The sequence below is a fragment of the Neopelma chrysocephalum genome, unplaced genomic scaffold (assembly GCF_003984885.1).
Source record: "Neopelma chrysocephalum unplaced genomic scaffold, ASM398488v2 Primary Assembly neopelma1_82, whole genome shotgun sequence".
In the NCBI taxonomy this organism is placed as follows: domain Eukaryota; kingdom Metazoa; phylum Chordata; class Aves; order Passeriformes; family Pipridae; genus Neopelma; species Neopelma chrysocephalum.
This window is the reverse complement of record NW_020897744.1, coordinates 1,273,765-1,292,971: the sequence shown is the minus strand read 5'-3', so window position 1 is coordinate 1,292,971 and position 19,207 is coordinate 1,273,765. Positions and strand designations below refer to the sequence as shown.

Genomic DNA, 19,207 nt, shown 5'->3' with positions numbered 1-19,207 from the left:
TGGGTTTATTATGTGACCATCATGTTTCAGTAAACAAAAGTCAGTTGTAACAGCAATGCTGTGCAAACTGGTTGTTAAGCGTTAAGCAAACAATTTGGAAAAAAAAAATAAAAGGCCTCTAGATTTTAAGAATCTCCTTTTGTGTTTCCATTTTTTAGCCCTTTTCCCCATTCTTACTGGTGTAGTAGGGTTTGAGAATTCGTGAGGGAAGAAGTTACTTCGGCTCACTCAGCCCTGGCCTTTTGGGAGAGTGGGGCAGCGTTCCTGCACTGGAGGGCTCAGGTCATGGATTCCTCACACATTCCCTCCACAGCAGTGCTGTGTAAAGACATTTTCTGCTGCTCTGTTCCTCTGTGGTGGCTCAGCTCCCTCTGTGATTCTTGCTGAAGTGTTTGTGGGAAGGACAGTGAATTAAATCATGACCCACCTCGAACAAAGAAAGCAAAAGGAGGATAAAGCCCCATGCAGATATCTTTATAGCCATGACATCTTTATAGTTCCATGATTCAATCCACAGTGTGCCCTTGAAGTTACAGGTTGAATAAATTAGCCTTCTAGTTGTGAAAATGTTGATATTAAGCATTTCCCCACTGTAAAATTGCTTTTTGGTAATCCTTCATGCTTATAAAGAGATGTCATATAGATTGTGATGGTTAGAGGAGTGATCTGATCCACAGCACATAATGTGTCTGGAAGGAGCAGGATTCTTCATACTTTTCTTTCCAATTGGATTTTTGGACCAGGGGATTTTAGGAAACTCCTTCATTAACTTCCAGCTACCGATTATATTTAGTTGTGACAACCATTGTATCCACCCTGTGGAGGAACACATCTACATCTACTCACTGATGGCCATTATTAGCTGAGTTTATATGGTTAGATTTAGGGTTGGTTTTTTGTTTGTTTGCTTTTTAATTTCCTGTACTTCTCGAAACACTCAACACTGGTATTCTATCTGTTATAATTGTATTTTCCAGAAATGGCAGTACAGCTGTTCTGTCACCACTGTGAACCCAGTAAGGGCCAAGTGCTGAAGTTCTGGGCTAGATTAGCTGGGAAGCTGCTTTCTGAGCTGAAGAGAATTATCTGCTTGTCTGCAAGCTAGAATCAAGGAAAATCCTGGGATTCTTACTCTAGCTAGTGGTCATTTATCTCAGGAATATTCCTAGTACAACCATATGAGTTGACAAATTAGTTTTCTGCCTTTCTCTCAGAGCAAATCCACTGCTTTTCCTGATCGGCACCTTCAGTGGGAATGTGTTAGTAAACTCCAGGGATGTCCCCCAAAGCAGAGGATAGATAACCACCTTCTGGACAGCAGAAGCCTCAGAACTAGCAGATAGGAAAACAAAGGAAGCTCCAAACTTGGTAAGTTTGGAGATCAAACTGAAACTATAACCAGATCAAACTGAAAATCCCTTATTTCTGTGAAATACCAGTGGTTTTGTCTCTGTTCACAGAAAGATTGACATTTGTGGATATTTTTCTCAGGCTTTTGTCTAAAAAGCCACCAGAATAGAGTTTGGCTTAAAACTCATTTTGCTGGAGGTATGAGATGATTATACCTGATCTCATCTCGTTTTGACAGGTGCATGGGCAGGAAATGTTCCAGAACAAACAAAATCAGGAAATATCACAGTACACAGAAATCCCAATAATTGTGGTGTGCTAATGTCACAAGTATATAGAGCCAAGGCCCTCTTAAGGAATATAAAAATTTTATTTTTTTTTTTAAATAATGAACTGTGATGGCTGTGGAAATCATAAATTTGGATTAAAGCAGCAAGTAGGGGTATTTTATTTTTAAAAGGGAAAATTCTCTTTTTCTGTAACTTTCATCAGATTAATGTTGAGATAATGCTGCACATTGAAAGTTTTAGTCATTCTTTTGTGGGGATTAGGCAAGGGGTATAGTTTGTAGGTGACTAAAGGTTTTGGCAGGCCCACTGGCATTAACAGTTCCAAAAAAAGTAGTGTTGAGTTTACCATTCCAGCAAGTGTAGGATATAGGGTTTCTCTGAACATTTGCTTTGGATGGCTCGGTGTTTGTTATGCCAGGTTGCTGGGTACTCCAGAAATCCCAAGCAGCCAGGGGTGGATTGCCATGACACTTGTCATCTGCACCCGTGTTGGCAGACGGGGTCATTCCATGGGGTTTTGTTTCCCTCTTTTCAGAGGTGAACTCTTGGTGCCAGGGCCTTATGGAACAGTGAAGCCCCTTGGATGCTTCTTGACTCTTGAGCAGAGTCCTGTGTTTGTGAAGCCAAGACTGGCCATGCCAGTGAAGGACTCGTGCCCAGAGCAGTTCTTGCCTCAACAGACTTTGCAGATGCATCTTTGAGCCTTAGACTTCTGAGCAAAACTTCCCTCTCACAGTACAGCCTCCACTGCATTTGTGTTGGGTATAAAATTTTATTCAAGGCAGGCATATCCAGGCTTGAGTTTTCAATTGAGACTTAACAAACCTTCAGGAAACTCGAGTAAACAGCGTAAGAAATGCTCGGAGGAACTCTTTTGTGTGGACACTGGCAGGTCTGTCAGGGTAAAGAGATTTTTAACTACTCCTGCTGTTATTCAGAGAGGAATTGTATGTGAACAGGGCCATAAAGAGCAGAGAAAGTCAGCTGAAATTCACAGTGAGACTTTGTGAACAGGGTTTTGATCAGATCTCGTCTCATTTACCTTCTGAATGTGACCTTGTTTCCACTGTGATAGCACTGAGCTGGGACAATGTGAGCTTGAAATTCAGTTCTTCTTCTTGTGGCTGTGCTAAGAGCTTGGAACCACCGGGCACTGAGTAGAGCTGATCTTTTTCTGTTTGCATTTTAACATGTTTTTGGAAGAGTTAAATGTATAAGAAGGACAAGATGACAAAGTTATTGATCAGGGTGAATACAAAAAGCTGTAAATAAAATGTTTGCAATCTTTAAGAAACTCTTTAATTGTGCAGCAGAGATTCCCTGGGTACCTTCTCTTCTAAAACAACTCCTTGACTTGTTAGGGCCCTTTGTGGATTCTAAGAGTACTTGTTTAGATGGAGATGCTTCAACTATAAGGTCGTCTCTACTATTGGGTTGCATTCCTGCCATGGGAGAGTCCCTTCTAGTGGCCACCCTTCAAAAGAATTTCCTACCAGTAGTTCATCTGCAGATTTAAATTGATGACAGGTAGTTATGTCATGACTTAGTCTTTGAGTTACCAAAACAGTGCCTTCTCTTTTGTGCTTCTTGCACCCCAGATCTCTATTTTTTTATCTTCTAATTAAAACAAAGAATCAGCCAACCTTTACCAAGTGTTCAGATCAAATATCAGTGGTCTCTGTAGTCTTACATTAGGAATTGCTCAGATCTAGATGCTTACTGCTGCTTTTTCTTTGGAACCTCTGGTAGTACAGCTTTTCAAATACAGGTGTTTGTTGTTCTCTAATACTTTGTAATATAATTTTATTTCTCTTTGGTCTCTTACTCTTTCACTCCATGTCAAGTATTAGCACCTGAGTTGCTTCTTTACACTTTCCACAATGATTACACAGATCAAAATCTTTGCACTAAGCCTTTTAGGTTTTCCCTTCTGGTGCATAGTGTACCTATTCCACAGGCACTGTAGTCAGGCAGTCCAGACAGTCCAACAGGCCATTAAAATGATTCAGGAAAAAAGTTCATGTTTTAATTACTTTTAGTCTGTGTTTGCTAAGTGAGTAAAAGGCCTTATTTGAGCAGATGCTTCTATATAATTAGTGCTGGATTATCAAAACCACATTTGTTGTTCTGCAACCATCTCCTTGTCTTTTCTTAAAGCTAGGTGGAGTACAACTGAACCTTCCCAAAGAGTTGCTGACCTGTAAAGGTGTTGGCTCTATGACTAACACTCTGCAAACAGACTAATTAATTCAGAAGAACCCTGACTGGCCAAGCCTTGGTTTGCTTTGCTTGCTGTTGCATAAAGACCAGGTAGCAGAGAGCATTGGCTTTCTGTAGGACAACTCTAAAAGAGATGGAAAATGGTGTGTTCTCCTGTTTTTGAGGATTATCCAAAGGAGTATCCAATGCTCTGGTCACAGAAGAATGCTGACAACTAAACTGTTCAGCTCATTCCCTCTGTGTATCAAGCAGATCAAGCCATAATAGCTTGTCACAGCATAACAGATTCATTCTTTATCCTGACTTTTGCCTAAGCTGATGGTTGAGCAGAGGTTTTACACATTTCACTCTCAAATATGAAATTCTAAACAACTTAAGCAGTTTTGAAAATCACAGTAGTTGCTGATCTGTGTCTCTTGCCACCTGTATCTCTGAAAATCCAGCCTTCTGCGTCCAGTCCCACTCTCAGTTCAACTCCCAAGAAGCTGATTCAGACCTTCCTCATGAGTTGATTTAGTTATCTGCATCTGTTCAGTATTTGTTACCGAGCTCTGTTACTGTTGCCATGCCTGGAAGTTTAAGGATAGGAGCACTAATGTGCACAGCAGGATGTGTGTATGGATTTTGGCTCTGTGTAGGTTTTGTATGAAGTAGCTCAGCAGCACAGGTAAGGGTGGTCGTATCTGCCCTCCTTCTCAGCAGTCAGGTTTGCTTTTTCTCCGTGCCACCATGAAAACAGTGTGGTTCCTGTTAATTAGGATATCAGAAGATCTCTGGTCAGCAGGGAAGTTGTTTTTTTAACTGTTTCATTTGCTTAATCAAAGGAAAAAAGGGGCAGGGTGTTTCAATAAAGCAGATGTGTGCTCTGAAAGCTTTTAATGAAAAAGTACTTTAAAGGAGTCAAGTGTACACCACTCCTTCCTCTGTGCTGTACAGTCATCATTTCCCAAAGGACATTCCTAGCTCACTCTTAATCAGTCTCGGTATCAATCTCAGGATCAATGCTGGAGCAGGGTGAGGATGATCTGTCGAGTCCCCTGGGCTTTCAGTTAAGCTTTGAGCTCTTAGTGGCTTATCTGCTTTTGGAAAATGGATTTTAAGCACCAAGTTAATTAGGTTCTTGAAAACATTACTTTGAGTTGACAAAAGAAGTCAGAAAATGCGTCATGCCTGTGCTTCTTTATCTCAGGGAGTCAACAGAGAGTGTGATGTCTCCAAGCTAAGGCCATCTTTTGTGACTTGGCTGTGCCTAAATTCAGATCAATGATGTCACAGAGTCCCATATTAATCCAGTGTGTTAAGTTGTTCATTCTGTGGCTGAAAATCACCTAAAAGGTACTTGGGTACTGGAGTGATTTTGAATATGGCAAAAGAAGCTGCTGTTACCTGCCTTGTAACACCAGCTTGTAAATGTGTTGTGAAAGCCTGACTGTTCAGTTCAATGTCTAGTGGCATTTTAGGTGTCTTCAGACATCCCAGTTGCTCTGTCTGTCTCTGGAGCAGAGGACAGGTCTCCCACGGGTGCTGACAAGTCTTTCAGCGCAGTGAAGGTATTTTAAATACACCTAAAGGTCATCTGAAATGGCACTAGACATCTGCATTTCTCTGTCCTAGACCAAGTGTCATAAACCTGGTGGAATTAAGATGCATCTGTGACCCAGGTTTGTTTTGCTAAGAAATTCAGAGTTGGCTAAAACTATTAACAGGACCTTCCCCAGGCAAGACTGAGCCCAGGAGTACCTGCCTGCCTTGCCTGGCTGTTGCTGGATGTTACCAGTGCTGCTGTGGATCCTCAGCAAATCTTGGCAAAGCCCGAGGAAGTGCAGTTGTGCCGAATCCAGGGTCTACCAAAGTCCCAGCCAGAGGATAAGTTGAAAACCCAAACTAATAAAACATGTTTCAGCTGAACCACAGGTGCTGGAGCACAGTAAAATTGTATGGGGCGGTTTAATAATTCTTTTAATTTGCTGTACAAGCGTGGGCTGTTCAGAGTATTCCCTTTGCTGAGCCGTGCTGCTAAATGCCTCCAGCCCACTTGATTTATACTGACCTTTCCCTCAAGGTATTGCAGGAACCACTTTTCTGTCTGAGCCTTGGAAGTTCAGGTGACAAAATTTGTTAAAATGTGTTGGCACATGGAAACAGAATTCCAGAATAAAGGAAGAACTGCACTCTCCTGTTGGCAGGGAGGCTGTTAGCCCATCATTTCTTGTTGTGATCTTTTTTGTTTCACTGTCCTTTTCTGAGGTGGATTTCAGGATGTCAAAAGACACAAGGCAGTGAAATCTCTGGTGTGTTGGAAGTGCAGGATTGGGAATGAGAGAGCTGTAACAGCCCTCCTGGAGCAGCAGATCATCATGAGAGGACAAACTTGTCTGCAGGCAACAGTTTGCCTTTCGGAGATGTATGACTTGAACATTGCAGAGTCCTATGAATAGCTTTCTTTTATTTCTTGTTATCCCGCCCTTGCAGTTCAAATAAGGTATCCATTGTTGAAAAACATCACAGCAAAGCTGCATCTGTCTCCATGCTTTAGTCTTACATGACTGAAATGCTTTCTGAGGTGACTCGGTGATCGGTGCTTAAATTACATAGATGGGCTCTACATGCAGGAGGCTTAGTACCTGCTTAAACTATGGAACAGTGAATTACTAACCTGGAATTCTAAATGTGTGTAAGAACAAAATGTGTTTTTATTGTTCATTGCTTAAGAGTTGACAGGATTAAAATTGAGGAAGAACATTTAAAATGGAACATTCCCTGTTAGTTCTGTCTGTGGAACAGCAGAAGGCCATGGCATTAACCTTTGGGTTATTAATATGTTGATGGAGGGAAGGATTAAGAAAAGAGCAGGCTGTGGGACACAAATGGCACAAAGGCCAGAGGCAAATAGTTTTGTATTGACTCCAGTTCTAAAAAATAGACTGGAAGCAGAAATCAAAACATTTGCAAAGGTGTTTCTGCAGTCAAATGTAACCTTCCAACTGAGATTATTCCTCTGCTCTGGGACTGGAGAAGCAGGTACTTGAACTATTTAATTTACTTAACTCTTCATTATATTAATGTCAAGGCTAGTGTTTTACTGCAGTGATATGTGCTATCAGAGTCCATGGAATGTGAAGGCAGATAAACATTGAATCTTCATTCCACCGTGTCACGCGTGTCCCCCCTGTGACTGGTGAAACGTTTGTCTCCTGCTCTCCCTTACCCTGCTGTCACTGTAATCACTTTGGCTGCACTTCAGGGGTGTCACTTCTGAACAACAATCCCTGGTGTTTCACCTTGGAGGACTGGGAAGTGTTTTTCTCCATTCCATAGTCCGTTTCTCCTGGTTGCGGATGTTCCTGTGGGAGCTGACGCTGGAGGTGCTCAGAGCTCAGGACAAAAATAGATCATAATGTGGAAAAACTGAAGAGTAATCCCGATCCTTCCTTCTGTGAAAAACATTGTAGGCGTGCTGAAAATGGGATTAACATGGTGAAAGGTCATCAAGAGGGCTCAACTTTTATCTCATTAAAGTAATACTCTGGCTTTTGACACCGGTGGAAAGTCAGGGAGTGCTCCCTGGCAGCAAGTGGCCATGGGCTCCCAGTCTTAATCCTGACTTCCCATGACCTTGGGTGAGGTATTTCATTTCTCTCTGCTTTCCTGTCTTGTAACCTAAACTTAATTATGTGTTTCAGAGGATTTGAGTTAAATAGCTGGTAATTTTAAAGCACTTAGAAAATTATAAGCTGTATATACGTGTTTCACTGTCATGCCTCACACATGAGTAGTCTGGCTGATGCTGAAAATGGAGCAGTTCTTCCTGGGTGCCAAGGTGAGGAACGTGGTGATGAGGTGACCTCAGCCTGAACAAAACAGCTTTTCAGGCAATCACTCTCAATGGAGTAATTCAGGAGTAATTCCCAAAATTACTCCCGAAGTGGGGGAACACAAGCTGAGCCCATTAGCAGAGTGGTCGTGGGACTGGGAGCACAGGAGGTTTGGTGTGGTGCACAGGGAATGAGAGATACATTGACGGTCGGAGGTAGCCTGGGCTTGGATATCTGGAACGGTGGGACAGAGGTTGTGCTCAAAGTTGGCAAGAACAGAGTTAAGCTAAAAGCTTGGGCAGGGTGGATGAACAGTGTAAACAGGAATGAGGTACCAAAGCACCATTTTGACCAAACAGAAAGGTATTCAATGGTTTTGGTTTTTTTTTTCTGGAATATTTCCATCAAGATGCAGGGCTCCTTGTTTTTCTCTTCCCTGCTCAGACCCAGCAGCACTTTCCAGGAAGTGAAGATCTGTGTGATTCCAGCCACTTTAGGCAGCAGCAGCATAGATCAAGGCTGGGTTGAGCTCTGCAGCCTGGTGGGCACATGTCTGTCTGGGGTCTCCACAGACCATCACCACGGTGGGGGCTGAGTTAATCAGGTCACCAGGGTGACTTGCCCAGCCCTAAATGCAGTTCCTGCATACGGATGCCCCGGGCTGTGGGGTTGGCAGCTTCACTGGTGACTGCTACACTGCTCAACTCCAAGGTCGTTCAGAGCAGGAGTTGCCCATAAAATAGACATTAAAGTAGTGTTTATACTTAATTTGGTGTTTTGTGATCAACATATGCATTTAGAACTATTTCTTTTCCGGGATCCTTGTGACTTTTTAGTACTGCATGGCGCTTGTGGAGAATGGAGTGAGGAAAATACCCAAGCCCTTCTATGGCATGAAAAAAACAGGTTGGTTAATGGTTATTGATGGATAGCAAACGCTTTGTGATTTATGGCAGAACAAGTCAGCAGAGCGTGGAGTCTTGCAAAACACATGAGACATGTTGAGTAAGCTCAGAGCATGCACTGGTTGGCCAACTGGTGAAGTACAGATAATCCCAGTTAAATATCATTAATTGTTATCCCTATATATGTGTTTTCCCTTGCTCAGGATCATGTTGCAGTTGTCATCTGGTGATGATTAGAAGCACGCTGGTGTGGCTACCAGAAGTGCTTCATTTCTCTTAGGAAAGGTGGTTTTCCCAGTGCCATGAGATTTGCACCAGTGTGTAATAGCATCATTATTTCTTGTAATGTATAGGATGCTGCCCAGTCAGCACTGCCCACTATTATATAATACTAGTCAGTCATGTGCTGGCCAGATGAGAGTCATGTTATTGCACTGGTTTGAGCACTGAAAAAATAAGAGTTCTTTGAAGCACTTGTTTTGTTGTGAATTCTTTTTTATAACAGTAGAAAACCCTCTCAGATGGAATACAAGTACAGGACACCTACAGAACGCTTCAGATCACCCCTTAGGCTCCATCAGAGAACATCTGTGGCCATTTATAATGAGTATTTTACGTATTAAATCTGTAGTACGACTACAGCATGTGTGAGTACTGGTGCTCTACACCGGACCCTCATCCTGGTCTGTGGTCAGGGTGCACTCAGATGCTCTGAACCTGGGGTTCCCCTGAGCCTCTCAGCAGGAAGGAGCTGTGCTGAGCTGGGATTTCTCCACTGGAAGTGACAGGTCACATCAGAGTCCTTTCAATTTTCCTCTTGTCCTTCATCTCACAGCGTTTGCTGCACCAACAGCACGAGCTTTGCTCGTGTGCTAAGCTCGGCTGGAATACGGTTTATGGGTGCCAGATCCTGGCAGTGGGGTTTGGGAATGTGATGAGTGGTGAGCCGGGGGGGCCTCCAGCTCTGACAAGGTCTGGAGTTGCCCCAGCAGCCACTGGAGCTGCAGTGGGAGAACTCCCATCCCGGAGCTGAGCCGTCCCCTCCAGCTGTAGATGACTAAATGAAGCTGTGTGGGCCGCTGGCTGTCCCTGTATCTCTTCCCCTAAACACTGGAGCCTTTGTCTCTGGCCTTATCGTGCCCCTGCCCTGACAGAGCCTCTCTGTGCTCTCCTGCCAGCGCTGCGCTGGGTTCAGGGGGCTTTTCTTCAGCTGCTCTTTGTCTCCGGGTGTTTATTGTGCTGCTGCAGAGTGTGTGTGTTTGGGAGGGAGGAGGAGGGGCTCCTGTTTGTGTGGGCTTTATAAACCCAGTGCATTCTTCAAAAGAGATGCTGAGCAAACGGGGTGGTGTTAATATTAACCCTTCAGTGCCCTGCATTGCTGCAGCAAGAAAAATGCTGTGGGAGGGTTATGAAGTTGCTGTGTAAGGCAGGGAGGCTGCTTCCCCTCTGGTCTTAATGCCCTTTGATTTTCTGTGGATGGTGCACATGTGCACCAGGCAAAGACCCTTCCAAATCAGGAGAGATGGAATTGATTCTAGGAGTCCTTCTGGAACTTGTTTTTATTGCAAACACTGGCTCACTGACCCCTTCTGTTTGCAGAACTCTCCCTTGCATCCTGTTTATGTGGCTACATTGGACAATATCTCTTCATTGTACCATATCCCCAAACTTTATGGCCCTGTGCTTTATGGCTTTGCCTTTTGAATAAGGTACTGAAAGCAGGATTTTCTTAAATTCACATTTGCCACTTGCAGTGGCATATAATACCTTTGAATTAGCTTCTTTTCTTTAACCAGCTTGTTACAACTTCCATGGTTCGGATGGCTCCTGTGTCTTCAGCACCCATGGTCCCACCTTTCAGGAGGGCTTTGAAAGATGAAGATCAACAACTCATAAACTTTACTTCCCTTGTAATCACATAGTGCTTGCACTGTTGGTTGGTGGGAAAGAGAACCCCAACCAGCAACTAAACAGAACAGTGTCAACTCTCTAACCTCCTTTTGCTCTTCCTCTGTAAGAGGATGGGAATGTATAACATGGAAAATATTTCTGTGAAGAGATGGAAGAGAAGCTGCAGCATCACAATTGTCTTAGTGTTGGAATTGCCATACAGAGTTTTATATTTCACTGAGTCTGTGGTCAGCATCAATGTTTCAGCCCTTTTGTATATTATGATCTGCCTAAATGCAGATAGTTTTATGTGTGATAAAAATACTTTTTTTTCCCAGATACGTTATCTTTTCTTAAATTAACTGACGTTTTCCCCAGAAATCAGTAGGATTAGATTAAGCATTTTACGAAGTACTGTAAAGAATCTTTACTTTCAAGTAATTATTATCCTGATATTGGGGATTGTAGTTCATGTATTGCAGCATCTATGTGTTATATTATTACACTGGGAAAAAGTTAAGCAGGCTGTGTTCCTTTGCAGGGGGTAGGAAAAGAAGAAATGCAGAATAATAGGAGCCTTTGAAACATGAATCCACACAGTCATGACTAAACCTATTCAACCACTCAGGTGGTTTTTTTCCAAGACTGCTCTAGGCTTTAGTATTGTTGTTGTGTGACTTGTTTTCTTTATGCACCGACTCAATTTGCTTCATCTCTTCTTCTTCTTCAAGGCACAGTTTCGGCTGCAAAGCGCACAGGGATCCCGGCACCCCGGGAAATCTCATCCTCTGTCTCCAGGGAGAGAGCTGTGCTGCGTGGTCAAGCCAATGCCAGGAAAACACAACCCAGCCCCACCTCTTCTGGTGCACCAACTCCTACCAAACACGTGCGCCCCACCAGCAAGTCCAAGCAAGAGAATGAAAGTGGTGACAAGGCTGTTCTGGAATCTCAGGTTAAAGAGCTCCTGGCAGAAGCAAAGACAAAAGATTCTGAAATTACCAAACTTCGCTGTGAGTTGAAGAAATGCAAAGAGAAAGGGTCCCTTAACGCTGAAGGAATGGGTGCTTCCAGCCCAAATTTAGAAACAGTGTCACCTGTTGACATAGATCCATTGATACGGTCTCTTCAGGAGAAAAACAGGACTTTCCAAAAAGAGCTTGCCAGCCTGGGAGAAGAAAACCGTGTCTTAAAAGAGAAATTGCTTTATCTGGAGAACTCCCCTCTGTCAGACACAACAACAAGCAGTGGAGGTGACAGCAGCCTCCCCACCCCAACTACCCAGGAGTCCAGTTTTGGAAGCCCATCCAAAAATGCATCGAGAGGTGAAGTGGAGGAGCGCAGGCAGCACGTGAACGGGGGTGCCCTGCGCAATTCTGGTTCTTCCAGCAGTGATGTAACTAAAGCTTCCCTGTCCCCTGATGCATCTGATTTTGAGCACATAGCAGATGTACCTTCCAGGCCAACATCTGCCAACAGCAACCACTTCAAAGGTTCCAAATGCTCCACTGCAGGAAGTTCTCCAAACAACATTAGCGACCTCTCTGTTGCATCTCTTACAGAGAGAATACAAAAAATGGAGGAGAATCACCACAGCACAGCAGAAGAATTACAAGCCACCTTGCAGGAGCTGTCGGATCAACAGCAAATGGTGCAGGAGCTGACAACAGAAAATGAGAAGTTAGTGGAAGAGAAAGCTCTCCTGGAGACTTCCTTCCGTCAGCACAGAGATAGAGCAGAACAGCTGAGCCAGGAGAACGAGAAGCTGATGACTCTCCTCCAAGAGCGATCCAAGAATGAAGAAAGCAGAGCTCAGGAGGGGAAGGTCCTCGAACTGGAACAGAAATGTGCAGAAGTTCTTGAAAAAGCACAATTTGAAAGAGAGAAACTGCTCAACATTCAGCAGCAGTTAACCAGCAGCCTGCGAAGCCTGGAAAGGGAACATCAGGATGCCCAGCAGGTGATTAAAAGCCTGAGAGAAGAAAACGAGAACCTGCTTAAACTTCTAGAGGTGGAACAGCAGAGCAACAGCACAGTGACAAAAAGTCTGGAGGACTGTAAAATTGCCTTGGAAGGTCTGAAAATTGAGAATGGCTCTCTCAAAACTCAGCTGGAGAATGAGAAACAAAAGGCCGCAGAAATCAACGTGATGGGCTGTGCCCCCGACGACTCGGAGGTGCAGGAGATGCTCAAAGTGGCCCACGCAGAAAAGGCTCAGTTAGAAGCCTCTTGCACTGAGCTTAAACAAGAGCTGCTGAAGGCAAACAGTGAACTAAAGCACATGCAGGGGCTGCTGTCTAAGGTAAAGCAGTAACAGCTGTAAAACAGAATGATTGTTTCTGTCCTTCCATAAATAGGTAGTTATTGGTCTTTAGATTGCTGTCGAGCCATGGATTATAAGCTTCCAGGATTTAAATTACATGAATTAGTTTTGAATGGAAGCTGGGGTCGTATGGTGTTGTCTCAGTTGCTGCTGCTGTTTGCATATTTTCCCAGGAGTAACTGTTAATGTAGCTGTATTTATAAATTCAAAACTATTTTGTCCTAATATCTTCTGCAGAATTGACTCTTTTAATAAGTAGAGTTGTGTTTATCAAAATTGGAGCAAAGAACAAGTCAATAAAAAATTACTTTGATATTGTGTGAACAAATGTTAATGTAAATCACTTGCTAATCAGATGGAGAGAAGGGCATGAGTAGTTAGCAGTGAATATTAAATTCTGAATAATTAATCATAATTAATTAGCAGTGAACTGTGAGTGTCATTGATCATGAGAACACAAGGATCTGAGTTAATTAACTTCTGAGTTAATGCTTAGAGAAGCTGGTAGTTACAGCAATATGACTAATGTTGCAGCATCAAGCTCCAGCTGAGATTATTTTCATAAAACTAAAATACTTTTAGAAAACTGAGAAATACTCTATTTTGGGATAGGTAAAATAATGACAAAAAAATTTTAAAAAGATTGATTTTAGAACAATTTTCCTCTACCCCATTTAGTAGTTTGTAGCTTTGCTCCAAACACATTTACCCCAGTTATTGTTCCCATTTTCTGTGTGATCCTGGATGTTCAGAAGGGAGCTGCAATGTGAGGCATCATACAACAAGTGTTAATAAAGCACAAGCCAGTGATTGTGTCCCACTGCTGCAGAAAGAGTGATAGTGTGTGCAGTCCTTCCTGTATGGGGAAGGGATCATGAGAAGAATGATAAAATTGGCTGCAGAGGAAGAGAGCATTGCCAAAAAGCACCTCCATGATGTGAGTGATTTAGAAAATCCAGATGTCCTTTCAGCTTAAATAGGTGACCACAGCAAATGGAGTTAGTAGGGGAAGCTCCCAAGTGCTTTCTGGAGCTGCAGCTCATGAAGAATAAATGAAAAACTGCTGAGTGCTCAGACTCTGGACCAAACTTTTATTGCTTGGTTTGGAAACCACAGATTTCCTCCTTTTTACTCTTCCTTTCCCTCGAATTAAGCTGTTTTGAATCATTGGCTACTTGTGACACCCAGACAAGACCACAGGCTTCTGTAAGGCTGCCCTTCACTCAGGCTGTGCCAGTGCTGCTCACTGAATTGGCAGCCTGCACCTTTTTCATACTCAGAGAGCTCCCCCCGAACCTGGAAGCATTGATCTGTGGGCCTGAGCCAACAAACTGAAGTGCAGCAGATTCCCCCTTCAGTAATTCCAGATGTCCTATATCCAGAAATATACTTATCTGCAGTAGCTGGCTCTGCTGTGTGTGTTTTCACAGTCCATTGAAAATGCGCATGGTAGAAGCAGCAAATTGTTGGTGTGGGTGAACTGATCATGATCTTGGCCCTAAGGCAGTGGTATCACTTTCATAATGTGATACATAAATAGATGGGGAACTTTCTGGGAATATAATTCCTCTCTGTTCATTAAGTACAGAGACTGGTTTGGAATTATGGTCATCATATAGAAAATTTAATTTCCTTTGCAGCATCTCGTTTTATCACCTTCATTACCAGGAAAGAAAACTGACATTCGTAGCTCATCTGTGTTTCCTGAGGCTGCTTCATGTACACAATGCTTAGAACACAGGTTCAATTCTGAAGTCCATGAGATGCCCAGTAAAGCCTCTAATGAGTGATATCTCTTAAGGAATAAAGACAGACTTGCAGCTTTGTTTCTTCCCTTCCAGGCTGAGAATGAGTGTGGTCAGCTGAAGGAGGTGTGTGACCGGCAGGCTGAGCAACTGAGCAGAACCAGCCAGAAGCTGCAGGAAAAAACATCAGAGAATGAAGCAGATATAAAAAACCTGAAGGAGACCATTTTCGAGTTGGAAGACCAGGTGGAACAACATCGTGCTATAAAACTTCACAATAACCAGCTCATCAGTGACTTAGAAAGTAGGTGGAGCTCAAAAAAAAGGATTTAAATTAACTTATTCGGGGGGCTCAGTTATGGCTGCAACAGGGAGGAGGAAGCATGTCCTTTACAAGTATTCCAATTTTGGCTGTTCCCTTCTGTTCATGCACAAAAGTACTATTTTAACAGTTAGTGCTATAGATATAATATTAGAGACAGTCTCCAAGCCCTGTTCTTCAGTGAAGGAAGTATTGCCCATTCTAGAAATTGGAATTATTGGCCTTTTAAAGAGCTTTTAGGGAAAAACACAAGGAAGAGCAGTAAAGTCGAGGTTGCTGTCATGTTTTGGACGAGGAGCTGCCACCTGGTGGAACGAGTGGCCTGTTCCATATTTTAGTGTTCCCTCAAGTGCTTGGGGGATGTGTGTGTGCTGAGTAAGTGAATCCACGTGGGATTCTCTAAATTTCAGTCTGGTTTAATACCTGAAAATAACAATGTAGTTCAGAGATGTTTGAGTAACAAATCTACTGTTGATTCCATTCCTGATCTGTTGACACAGTATCCTAATCTCAGTTTAGTCTATTTAGTGGCATAACTAGAAGCAAAACCAAATCAGCTGCTCTGCCCTCCCTTTTTCACTTTCACTGTTGCCCTTATGTGTTTAATAATCTTTTCCTTTTTACTGTCTTAGGTAAAGCAATGAAGCTGGAAGAACAAAAACAGGATACAGAGAGGCAGCTGAAGGCTCTGTCTAAGCAAATGAAGGTAAGGCTTAAACTCCAGGACAGAGCTAAGCTGAGCTTTTATTGCAGTACTAGATATAAGAGAAGTGTTGTGTTTTCCTAGAACAAGTGTAGAAATTTCTTTCTACATCCTTTCTACATTCTGTTCTCTTTGTACTTCCATTGGAGTGGAAGGCTTAGAATCAGCTTCCATGGCAATGTTTGCAGTACTATAAAGAGGCAAATGTTCAGTTTGACCTCAGCACCATCTTGAGTTGTGGTGAAATCCTGGTCGCTCGTGATGACTGAGAGAGAGATCAGTAACTAAAGTGCTCAGCTCAAGTGGGTGCATTTTAACAGCAAACACTTTGGGGTTGTAACTGCTCTTTGCAGGAAGATGCAGAGGAGTGGAGGCGTTTCCAGGCTGACCTGCAGACTGCAGTGGTCGTGGCCAACGACATTAAGTGTGAAGCTCAGCAGGAGCTCCGTGTGGTAAAGAGGAAGCTGCAGGAGGAAGAGGAGAAGAGTGCCAGGCTGCAAAAGGAGCTGGATGAAGTGAAGGGCAGCAACAGGTTGGTTATTTACCAAGGCTGAGATGTGATCTCTGTGAGTGCTAACATGCATGCAAACAGTGCTTTGTCAATAACTAGTCACTGGCTTGGACGTGCATGTTGTCTGTCTGTAATTCTTCTGGCAGATTTTGTTGTCTCTTATTCTAAGATGTTTCTGTTCTCTTTCTCTTTGACAGCCTAGTTCTGTCAACAAGGCTGTGAAGGTTTTAATCAGCAAATACTAATTAATAACAATTGCCAGTATCCTCTGATAGTTTTGTTCTCAGTCTGGTACTGCCCTGTGTTTTGTTGCCTTCATAGCTCTCTGTGCAGCTGTATTAAAGCATCTGTGGAAAGATGGGTTGGGCACAGATATTCCATGGAACATCCAGAAGAGAACAACTTGACCTGAGAGAAGTCAATGAAGAAAGACAAAATAACACAAGCAGTTGTACTGCATATCAGAAATGTGTGCCAAGTCAATTTTAATTCTTTAGATTTTTCCATTTAATCTCTCTCCTGGTAAATTTATGGCCGCTGGCAGAATGGCCACAAGAACATAGTGAATCCTGTCATTTCTTTCAGGTGGAGTAACAGTCCAGCTTTATGTTGCACATATTTGCTCACTGTTTTCCATTCAGGAGTTTCCACAGCAGCTGTGCAGTAGATGGGACTAAAAACATGGGAGAGCTTTTGTGCGGAGGTGTATGGATCAGAATTCCTGGATTGAAGAAACAGAAATACTTCATTTCAGAAAATAAAGGAATGTATTTAAGCTCCAGTTTCATTATCAGAGTCCCAAGTGGATGCAAAAAAAAGCTATTACAGACTATGAATTCAGACAAAATGATTACCAGACAGTACTTAAGTTCTGGGCTCTGTTTCCATTCCTAATTTGTTCCTAATGAAATTTCTCTCGTTTAAAGCAGAGTCCCTATATCAGGATGGGGAGTCATATTCATATAGCTTCCCATCTTTATTCTTTTAGTTTTTAATCTGAAGATGTATTTGATAGTACTTAAAATGAATAGAAGATGACCTGCTAATTTGCAAACTGGGATGTTCATCTTCCACGTTTAAGGAATGTGGCTGCACTGGAAGCCTCAGCTTCAAATACTGCTTTTTAAATTGGAAACATGGAATCCATACATATGTAGTTCCAGAAGGAGATACACAGACATGTATTTAATTATGTCAGTTTTGGCATTTGTCTCCCTCTCTGTCACACACACAGATCTGTCTGTCTCTGTGTCATGTTGACTCTCTGTATAGCTTGCTTTGAGTATTGCATTGGTCATGGAGCTAGATATGCTGTCTGCAGTGGGCAATGTTTATTCTCTTTCAAAGACAGGTATTCAAACCAAATTTTGCATCTGTCAGTAAAACTAATTCGACTCGGAGTGTGCAAAATTTCTGTACTGAGTGGTATGGAGAACAAAATGAAGCCCATGTAAGTCATTGTCTAAACAAAGCAGTGATCAGCAGCTAAGCACTGACATTTTAAAGCTCTACTGACTTATGAAACAAATTCCTGAAGTCACCAAAGCTCCTGCTGAGAGCCAGTTCTACACTCCCACATATTTCTGCATTCCTGAGGTCACTGTCTTCCCCATCACCTCAGCTTCTGTCACCCAGGAAGGTCTGGGGGTATTCTCATCATTGCTTTTTAGTCAGCTTCCTCAAATGCCACTGCTCAGAATCAGCAGTCGATTCTGGTACCTGTGGTGATTTTGATGCATGCTCAGCACTGGTGGAAACAGTTTGTAGCATGATACCTTAACACAGTCTGTAAAGTATCCCTCCTGTTTGCTAATGCTGAGCAGCTGCACGCTCAGCTGAGTATCTGACAGTCCCTAGTGAAAGTTTCCTGTCTGATTTTTAAGCTCTTATTGGAAAACGTACCTTCCAAAGAGCTTGCTACTCAAAGGTTTTTGGCAAAATCTCAGCCATCTCTTGAGGGTCATTAGACTCCACCTCATAAATTCATCTTGAAGCCAATTTATCTCCTATGACATCCTGCCATTTTAATGTTTGCCTGTGGCTGCCTGAGTTCCTGCCTCCAAGTTTGATTTCACCGTTACATTCTTCTAATCAGACAAAAAGTCATTTTTGGTTTAGGAACAGCCAAAGAACTTGCAGAAAAAATCCTGATGAGGTCATCAAAGTTCATCTGAATGAAGGTAAGAGCCTCCCAAAGGCATCTCTAACACAGATTAAATGTCTAATTCTATGACTAAGAATGTTGGGGGGGGAGGTTGGACCAGCATCAGCCAAATGGAATAAGGAAGAAAAGAGTTAGCTTATCCCAAGGTAGTATTGATTGAAACCTAAAAATTGTTTCACCCATGCTTCAGACAGCCTTCTATGATACTTTACATCATAATTAATATTATTTCTCTGCAGTAAAATGTAAAACAATCCACTGTTGCGTAACTGTCTTCTCACAGGTAGTGAAAATTGAAGTTAGTCTCCATCCTTGGAGGTTTTCAAGACCAGACAGGATAAGATCCTGAGTAAAAGTTTCAAGGTCTTGCTTTAACTCTTTCCCTTCAAGTTTTCAAAATGATTTTGGCACTAGAACATTGTGCCTCGAACCCAGAACATGGAGGGAGGACAGTTGGGCTGGGAGTAGTACTTAGAAAACAGAGAAGTTAAATCTGTAATTAAATGAGTGACTTCTTAGAATTTCTAATAAAAAAATTAACCAGATCTTCAAACGGAAGCCTAAACTGAAGGTTGTGATGTATCCCACTAATTTGCTTCTGTTTTTCTTCCTGAAGTCTCAAATGCCACAGCATGGCAGTGTCACATGCTTTTCTCCTGGAAATGAGCTTGTACTCTGTGTATTAAACCCTGCTGTCAGTCTGTATGTGCTGATGTGCTGCTCATTTGTGCCTGTGTTTGCAGCTGTTCTGTCTTACAGAGGTTTGATAGTTCATTCTGCTCTCAGAGTAACGAGAACTTCAGAGCAGGGTCCTTTGAAGGAGTGTTGGTTGGCTCTAGTTAGTGACTCAGAGTTGTTTGGTGGGGGTTTTGGGGGTTTGTTAGGGAGTTCTTGGTGTTTTTTTTTCCACTGGATGAGATTATTCCATCCCCTTCAATGTTTCTGAAACAGAAACTGTGGCTGAGGTAGAGC

General features: G+C 42.6%; 1 protein-coding gene across 8 annotated transcripts in view; it reads left to right on the top strand.

The window, feature by feature from the left end:
• Nucleotides 1-19,207, top strand: part of SPECC1 (sperm antigen with calponin homology and coiled-coil domains 1) — an 88,272-nt gene that overhangs the window by 42,214 nt on the left and 26,851 nt on the right. For 6 of the 8 annotated variants that reach the window (XM_027690835.1, XM_027690836.1, XM_027690838.1 and 3 more), the window contains 4 exons: nucleotides 11,202-12,769; nucleotides 14,632-14,839; nucleotides 15,490-15,563; nucleotides 15,914-16,092. In XM_027690835.1, coding sequence (XP_027546636.1) covers nucleotides 11,202-12,769; nucleotides 14,632-14,839; nucleotides 15,490-15,563; nucleotides 15,914-16,092 — 2,029 coding nt within the window. Of the gene's footprint in view, nucleotides 1-11,201; nucleotides 12,770-14,631; nucleotides 14,840-15,489; nucleotides 15,564-15,913; nucleotides 16,093-16,656; nucleotides 17,022-18,189; nucleotides 18,252-19,207 lie in introns of those variants that run through there. The other 2 variants (XM_027690841.1, XM_027690840.1) reach the window with 2 other exon arrangements.